The sequence below is a fragment of the Abramis brama genome (assembly GCF_963993115.1).
Source record: "Abramis brama genome assembly, contig: SCAFFOLD_69, whole genome shotgun sequence".
Taxonomy (NCBI): domain Eukaryota; kingdom Metazoa; phylum Chordata; class Actinopteri; order Cypriniformes; family Leuciscidae; genus Abramis; species Abramis brama.
Window position 1 is genome coordinate 40,201 of NW_028156040.1, and position 8,934 is coordinate 49,134.

The 8,934-nt window shown below is 38.2% G+C and overlaps 2 protein-coding genes across 2 annotated transcripts; both read right to left on the bottom strand.

Moving 5' to 3' along the window:
• Positions 1–3,944: 3,944 nt before the first annotated feature.
• Positions 3,945–6,095, bottom strand: LOC311077127 (uncharacterized protein; the record flags this gene model as incomplete). The annotated part of the gene is made up of 4 exons (XM_084138937.1): positions 3,945–3,986; positions 5,376–5,403; positions 5,563–5,656; positions 5,768–6,095. The coding sequence occupies 3 exons, from the start codon at positions 6,093–6,095 to the stop codon at positions 5,388–5,390; spliced, it is 438 nt and encodes a 145-aa protein (XP_083995063.1). The 3' UTR covers positions 3,945–3,986; positions 5,376–5,387.
• Positions 6,096–6,668: 573 nt separating this feature from the next.
• Positions 6,669–8,596, bottom strand: LOC311077128 (uncharacterized protein). The gene is made up of 5 exons (XM_084138938.1): positions 8,476–8,596; positions 8,334–8,390; positions 8,048–8,245; positions 7,606–7,959; positions 6,669–6,923 (listed from the first exon to the last, which is right to left on the bottom strand). Exons 1-4 carry the CDS (start codon positions 8,515–8,517, stop codon positions 7,768–7,770), a joined length of 489 nt encoding a protein of 162 aa, XP_083995064.1. The 5' UTR covers positions 8,518–8,596; the 3' UTR covers positions 6,669–6,923; positions 7,606–7,767.
• Between the last annotated feature and the right edge of the window lie 338 nt (positions 8,597–8,934).

The following is an 8,934-nucleotide window of genomic DNA, read 5'->3' on the forward strand; positions in this document are numbered from 1 at the left end:
TGAGCATCAGTTCTTTTTGAACACTTTCATCTCGTTTTTACTAAACCGTGATAATATTGATAATCACGATAATTTTGGTCACTATAATCGTGATATGAAATTTTAATACCGTCCCATCCCTAGTGCAAACCAGCACATCAGCCTGAACACAAGTGTAGTCAGTTAAACGTGCATCAGACACAAGCGTTTGCTGCTTTAGAAGTGCTTCATGAAGTCAGACCGCGCCAGCGCCCACACACACCCACGCCGGTAGATGGCACACTAAGATGATGCTCACCAACTCGGCTTGCGTGTAGATCTTCTTACTCAAAGATAAAGTAGAAGTGTAATCTGTCCCTTTCTTCCGGCAGAGAAATGAACATTGCCCAGCTGTATTTGTGCAGATGTAGTGTATCTTCAGCATCTAAATGAGAGAAATGAGGCACTGCTCTATTGCATGATGGGTAAGGTGCAGATTTACATATAAACTCTGCTTTTGCAGCTTAGTGGATTGAACTGCTTCCATCATTTATATTGTTGTATATGTGCACTGACATGATGTTTGCGGACTCTTTTCTCAGGGAAGGTCAATGTTAGACTCATTGTGTTTTGAACCTGTTTTAGGCAGTAATGCATCTGTGCCCATTGCTCTCTCTCAGCTTCCCAGTCCAGCCCAGTCCTCTCTGCCTCTGGTGCTGCGCTGCCTCACCCCAGTGGAGATGTGGACGCCTGATCGCTCCAGTCCCCCATGACGGAGACCCAGGGCCCGCTGGGACAGCTGAGCTTGTGGACAGGGCCAGGGTTTAGCCAGGGATGCAGATAACAGCTATACTGTGTCTGTGAATTAATAATGTGATAACATCAAAACATGAAGTCCCTGCTCTTCTTTAGTGTGTGCTTCTGTCCAGTATTGTATACAGGAGTGTGTTATAAGTAGAGTTGAAGATGTTGAGTGTGTGTGTTGGTGTGCAGGAGGACAGTGCCGGTCTGACACAGCGGTGAGACACACACACACACTTGTTTTTGCTACTGGGTGGGGACACATGACTACATGCAGCCTGGTGGGAACCACCCTTTCTGAGTGGTCTATAGACAAGGCAGAAACTGATCCACACTCCATTTACAACGGTTATAGCAGCTATCACTTGTAATCTTGAGGCTGAGCCCCAGAAGACTGACCTGAAATTTTACCAACTGCTGGGGACCCCGTCAGGTAGAAGGTCCTGGAGGGGACCTGTGACGTAATGTTTTCATATGCTAATTAATGACATCACTGTGTGTGTTTAAAAGGTTACCAATGGGGACCTCACCCCAAACTGCTTAAATTAACATCATACAGATCAACAGGTGCTCCCAGCTACCACTAAGGTTGCCAACCAGTCCGTACTAACCGGGATATCCCGTATTTTGGGCTTAATTTGTGTCCTGTATGTGCCCTCCCTTGACTGCTAACCAGTGACTGATAAAACTGCAGCAGTGCTGATCACCACACCTGTCATCATGCAGTCACAGCCCCCCTCATGCAGTATGCTTTATCAAAATCAGAACTGTTATCAGAACTGTTTGAGGAAGGCTGTATAATCCACTGACAACTCCTCGCTCCCACCTCACTGTAAGCCATGTTTGCGCTAAGACCAATTCTGCCTGTATTCATTTTAGGAAATCAGTTTTGGCAAATACAAACAATGTGATTATTTTTCTTGAGTACAACATCCAGCCGTGCAAGAAAACATGCAATCTACGTTGGACGTGACTAATAAGGTAAGCCATCTTTCACTAATGTTGTAAAATGGAGAAAGAGAGAAAGAAATAACATTTGAGTAGCATATTCTTTTCCTTGGACCTTAATCTTGAATATAAGCACAACTGTTTCGTTTCTGCAGTAGGCAAACCTAGCTACCACTAATCACATCCGTATTGCAAATACATTCAAATCCAAATCAATTGCATTCAAATAAATTGTTCTTTGACAAAAGTAGTTCTGACTAAACTTTATTTGTCATTTCTCTTATTTGACAAACATTTTGGCTTTGTGCAGCAGTTGAACAGTAGAAATATTGAACACATTTGACTAAAGTTCTTTTGTCTAAACCGACAATAAAGTTTTTGCAAAAACAAATTATTCCATTTTTTATTTTATTTTCAAAAATCATGTTGTGGTGTTAGTTAACTGTATTTCTTTAACCTAGTCAGAATAACCCAACTATAGTTTGACACATTAATTGTAATGCACAATGGATGTTTTTTGTTGAAAGTTGTCAAAAACAGAGTTATGTTTTTCAAATATACTCTTCAGGTTAAACTCAATTTTCCTTATAACAATTTTTTTTTTCAGGAGAAGAGAAGAGAAGAGAAGTCCAAATGCAAAAACTTTAAAGAGATCTCACTGTACAAATACAAGTGCAAAAACTTCTCGAACAAAAACAGCAAAAAATGATCTTTTAGCACCTAGTGCTTGACTTTCCTGAACAAGAAAAACTGACCTGAGACATGATTATTTCTTTTTTCTTTTCTCACATTCCCTCTTGAATGCTGTGATTCGGTTCTTGATCTAGAACTTGACTGATTCCCAGGTTCTGTGTTTGAGTAATACCGGCGCTGACCTGATGCAGTCTTCACACTGCCTTTTCCCCGGTACCCTGCCAGATGTGATGCAGTCCAATAATTTGTTCTCGACTGCCTTCACCTCCTCTTCTGTCCACTTTCTTTTTGGGCATCTTGACACCTAAAAATGACAGTAATTTTACCTCAACTTTCAAGAGACAGTGTTTCACCTTACCTTAAAAGGCTGAGTGTAGAGTAAACAACTGAGGTAATGTACACTAGAACATCTGCATTCAATACCAAGTAGAGGAGTACCAGACATTACTCTTGAGACCTATGAGATTTTACTTTCTGTACAATGTAGCTCCTAGCTAGGTCACCAAGACATAGGTTAATAACAAGAAAATTGTACATTTAACTAGATTAACAGGAGCACTTTAAAACAATCTCCATCACAGATTTTTGAAAATGTGTAATGTGGCTGTATGTGAATGTATACTGACCACACATCATCAATAAAGAAAAAGTTGACTCTGTTTAAGTCGTTTTTAGACTGAATCCTATTTCGCAGAGTTCAGAGGCCAAAAGGTAACAGATTCGCATAATGTCTGCCTACGTTCTGCATGGACATCCCACAAAACCTTAAAGCCCCAGACACTATGGGTGCTTGTCAATATCATTCCTCGTTTCCTCCGTCCTCCATCCTATGACCCGGAAACCGATCGAGTTCAGCCATCTTGTAGGACATCTCAATTCTCTAATTGCACCGCGAGGATCGAGGAGTGAGGAGGCTTCCAGAGGAGTCTTGAGTCGTGGGTCTATCCTATGCGGAAGTGTTTTATCGACTAAACGTGACGCACTCCTCCCCCTTCAGATATGTCATAGTAATTTACCTTTATATTTTCCCTTTGCAGTGTAAATAATGTCATATATTTAAACTGGGCATCTTGCTTTGTTAATAATTATTATGAATGCCTTAAATAACTAACTTTAACAACATATGGGCAGATCCCTTTAGCGCAGCTGATGACGCTTGAGTGGTCAAGAATATTCCTATATTCCTCCTTTGATTCCTCCGTCCTCATTTCCTTTCCTTAAATCCTTCTCTCGCGAGGAAAGGGAACGAGGATGCTAAAATAAGAAATGAAAAGCACCCTTGAACTCATTTGTGTGGATAACCAATCACAACAGACTAGGCCGTCTAACCAATCAGAGAGCAGAGCAAGTTAGCAGTGCAGTCCTAACTCTTTACCTGAACTTGAAGGACTCTCTCTCTCCTTTGCCGAGGAGGAACATTCTTCTGGAAGATAAAACAACCATTTCAAAATTTTGCTTCACTGTAAACAAAAGCTTCAATAATGATGATTATTAATCATCATTATTGAAAAGAAAAGGTTTGACTTTACCTGTAGATGCTGAAGGGGCCTGATGACTCGAAGACTTGCTGCCAACTGAAGATTCCTCTGAAGGGAAGAAAATAAGACTTAAGAACTTTACACCATTATTAGCATCAGACAATAGGATAGTGACCCCCGACATTATCTTCTCAGCTTTAAAAGAACTAAGGAAAGGTTTTGAGCAGGGGAGTTGCCAAAGCCTGCTTGAATGCTGTAGGAAATGTTCCAGAAAAAAATGAAACATCACGTGTGATTGTTGTCACAATGGTAAAAGTTAGGGCTAGTAAGAATGGGGTCCAGAGGACATGCAGTAGGATGGGCACAAATCAGTGAGCAAATGATGGAAGTGATGAGCAGGGAACTAGTTACTAACGGTTGCCCTTTTTTTCAGTCAAGAAAAAAAAAAGCAATTACTACTTTCAGATGGTGCCAATCACCCATGGGTGAGGCTGGTTGAGTGAGCAGGTTTGGTGAATAGAGGACAGTGTGTCCACACATAGCTCTGTCCAGAGCTCAGTGTAGAGCAGAGGTGACCAGTGAGAAGTGGGTGGGAGACAGGATTAGGGTTGGGAATCGAAAATCGGATACTTGAGATAAAGAATCGGATACTTGTTATAAAATTAAAATTTCGATTCCTGGGTGCATTTTTTCATCTAGTGATCTGCCAGGACCTTATGTGGTAATGTAAACATCAGTCTACAAGATAAATCGCATGTTATAATGGATGCTCACCCATAGAGGTGGATCTTGTAAGGGTCAGTGGTGTTTATGCACATATCATAAACAGATTTATAATGCATTTACTGTATTTTTCATTTGTTTATTTTATAATAAATACAAACAGTAGATATTCAGTCACTTAAGAAAGAGTACTATGAAGTTGTGAAGAATGTCTGAATTAAATAATTTAGGTGCTTAAAATCTGTGTATGGATATACATGTTAAAAAGTTAGAGCAGAGGGTTTTCTTTTAAATGCAAAAGTATAGCTTTAATTTAAAGTCTGTCTGATTTTTTTTTTTTTTATAACATGCAGGAGAAAAATAAAAAGGCAAAACAAATGTTTTAGTTAATAAAAAAGGTTAAAAAATAAACACCTTTAGAGGAAATGTCAGGCATAGGGGGCCTTGCAAAATTTACCTGAAAAGAAGGGGGGCCCTGGTATAAAAAGTTGAGAACCCCTGTAATAAAATAATATGTTGCAAGCAAGCACTGAAAATAAACATGTGTGATATATTAATGTTTGACTTTTGTGGTTGTTTTTTTACTAAACTGGAATCGAAACTGGGAATCGATAAAATTCAGCCGATACCCAACCCTAGACAGGATACAGCAGAAATGAACCATTAGTGGTGGAACACGACTGTTCTAGGAGGCATACGGTGAACTGATGAAACCATGTGACCATTAAACATTCAGTGGCACAGCTTTGGTGAGAATGACACCAAGTTCCTTACCTGCTTTGTGAGTCAGGTGACTGCAGACCTGTTTTAGGTCACACAAGCATATCAGGGACAGCCACAGATACTTTATAATACAAATAGCAAAATCTAAACACTTATTATTAAACCCAACCAAAGCACAAACGTAATATGTCACTTGTGGTAAATGAAGGAATTCACATCAAATCACAGATGACCTTACCTATGGATGTTAAAGAGGACTGACGGCGGTGGCATTTCACTCTCACTTTCTTCATCCTCACTTTCAGAAGCTTCAGTTTCTACATTCACTTGCTCTGCAAAAAAGAAAATAATGTAGAAAAGCATTTGTTTCCATGCTTCTTTGTAATAGAACTGAACAGTGGCAATATAAAATGTGTAGGAGCAACAATGTCATGTTTTCTCACCATTAGGATCAATGTTCATTTCATCAAGGTTTTTCCCCTTGAATTCCGATACTCTTCCCTGTTCAAGGGCCATCAGCACCTCGCTGATCTTTGCAAGCTGTAACGTTCCTTCAGGTAACCGGTAAAACTTTCTATGGACCCTTATATCATGTCCCATGAAATCCGCTAATTGGTCCAACTCAGTATCTTTCAGATTCAGGACTTTAGAGAGCGTTGCAATGTGTTTTCGCAGCTTTGTGGATGATAAAGTCTTTGGATGTTTGGCTCCACACTGATGGGCAACCTTCCGGATGCAATCTGTGCCTTTGTAGTGTGACGTCTCAGTCATGGGTATAGCGGAAAAAAGAAATGTTCATCCAGTACGCCACAGGCTTGACGATTCTTCACAAGTACACTCTAAGAAGAAAAGGTTCAAAAATGAACCTTTTGAGGTTCCTGGAAATTGCAACTGTGGGGGAACCTTAAGGTTCATTTTTGAACCTTTTTGGAAAGGTTCTAATTGGAACCTTTACTTAAGGGTGCATTAATGAACCGCCTGGGTTCCATTTTGAACCTTTTTGGACACACTTTTGGTATGTATATATGTATTATTATTATTATTATTATTATTATTATACATTACTACTTTAATCCCATTTCACAACACAGACACAACCTATTATTCTTCTTGCAATATTTATTTAATATAGGCATATACAAATTTGAACACAGGACAGAAAGTACAAATGAAGACTTATTAAAACTGGAATAGAATATAGAGAATATAGAATATTACATTTCAAAATATAAAGTTCACAACAACTCATTCCATGTATTTACATCATGTATTTACCCACCCCCCCACCACACACACACACACACACACACACACACACATTCAGTCAAACAAGAAATTGGCCATTTTAATCACTGTGGGTGGTATTTTGGTTTCTGCGTTATGGCACATTAAAAACTTTTCAACAAATTTCAGGGTGTTTCTCATCTTTGCAGCATACTCAATGTTGAAGATGAAGTGTATTGCCATCAGAACAACAAGAGCCATGGTCAGATCATCCACTTCACAGACCTTCTCCCCTTCCATCAATATTTCTAGGAGAGACTCTTCAACCAAGGCACGTCCCTTTATGTACAGCACAGGGTTGGGTGTACGGGGTTCCTAAACAAAGAAAGGATAATGCTATATAAGGCATAATTATATATAGCAGTTAAAATACCATTTATGATTATAATTTTTTTCAAACATTTTCAAAAAGCTAAAAAAAGAATTGGTCATTTAGATAAATTTAAATTATACACAAATTTATAGGACACCATTAAAGGAAAAGTTCCCCCAAAATGCTCTCCTCATTTACTCCCTCGATGTTGCTGGTGATGTAGAGTGGTGCATCAGAATGACATCAGAACACAGAAGAGTCATTTGTCACTGGCTCCTTTGAGAGTTTCCAATGGGGTTTTATAATGGGGGTTTTCAATATATGAGCAAAATAAAGCCTGTGCTAACATAACTTGATGATACTTTAACATTTTGTTTTACACTGTAAACTCCATATGCACATTGTCGTATATAGTCTTATATAATTATTAGAAACATATTTTTCCAAAAATGAAAATTGCTTCAAAATTCACGGTTTCGGTATGGGTGACAAAATGTTGTCAAATTATGTTTACCACAGGCTTTATTTTACTAATAAATTGAAAACCCCCATTATAAATTCTATATAATCTCGAGGGAACCAGGGTGTGGGGTTTTGACGTCATACCCGCACCACTCTATAGTGGAACCTGCACACATTCAAAGAGATGGGGCATACAAAACTATTTTTTTAAGTATACTATACCTCATTGATAAGATATAGAGATCTTGGAGTCTCTTTGAATAAAAGTGGAAGCAGCAGGACAGCAGCAGCCATTGAGAGACCTTAAATGTAAAATTGTAAAAATATGGGTAGTTTAGTGTTAATTGCAAAATTGTATTTACTAAAAACAAATTGATTACATTTTCATTTATATATATTACCTTTGTGTGCCAATTCAATATGGGTTTTTTTCGCTTCAGCCAACTCAGCACAAATATCCACCCCGACTTCTCTTCTGTGGCACTCATTAATAACTTTCTGTGCCACCAGGGCAAGATTTTTCAGAATGTTCTTTTCAATGTTTGCATCAAGTATGCTTTCAAACTCTAATACAAGCTGTTAAAAAAAAAATATTAACAAAAATGTTCAAATGTGCAAATGTTCATTTCTTTGAAGTCATAATTTGGAATACAAATCTACTCACAACTGAGGGGATTTTAAGGGCTGGATATCGTGATAGTATTTCTTTTGTGGAGTGATGTTTCACATAGTCTGCCCTCTCATTCCTTGTCCGTGCCATGCAGTCTTGTAAAAGTCGGATATTTGGTGTCCTCTTCAAGCATTCTGTTCTCATTTTCTCCAAGTGGATCCCTATGCTGTATTCATCTTCTCCCGATTCACTCTTTCCACAAAAAAAAAAAAAACATACTTATAGGTATGCTAAATAACATATCTTAAATCCTGAAGATTATTCTATTTGTGACTCTTACCTCTTCAGACCTTTGTCTCTTTTGGTGCATGTCTTGGATAACAGATAGATCCTCAGTCTAAAAAAATAAAAAAGACATCCATTACTGTAAATATCCATTAAGGTGTCGTATCATTTGGCATACTTATTTCTTTATTTGTTACCTTATCGGTGACACTTGTCTGTTGGATGCTCTGAGAAGTCATCTGGTTCTTTACTTTCCAGAATCTGCTGCGAACTTTTTTTATCTCTTCAATGTCAACCAAGGGTGATCTTTCTTTCTTGAATTTGTTCTTAAGCATCTCATGCCATGACTCCTTGAATTGAAAAATATTAATTAATCACGTATAACCTTCAAGATAACAATATCAAGGAAGTATTAAAGGCTTTATGAAATTGAAAAACTCTTTGTCATGTTCTTACATATCCCCTTCCTGTCCTGTCTCTCAAGAATTGGTATTTAGCAACAAGGGCTGAACACACCTTGTTGTATTGTTCACTTGTTGGATACCTGAAAAAAAAAAGAGAAAAAAAATTTGTCCTCCATCATGCTCTAAAATTATGCTATTAATTATGCTATATAATTACCATGTATATGTGCACATCTGATCAAACAGTGTTTG

Coding starts and splice junctions, on each gene's coding strand:
- LOC311077128 (XM_084138938.1), bottom strand. CDS start 8,517: ATGACTTCTCAGAGCATCCAACAGACAAGTGTCACCGATAAG. Junction 8,246..8,333: donor AGAGACAAAGGTCTGAAGAG/GTAAGAGTCACA, acceptor TTTTGTGGAAAG/AGTGAATCGGGAGAAGATGA. Junction 7,960..8,047: donor CCCTTAAAATCCCCTCAGTT/GTGAGTAGATTT, acceptor TTTTTTTAACAG/CTTGTATTAGAGTTTGAAAG.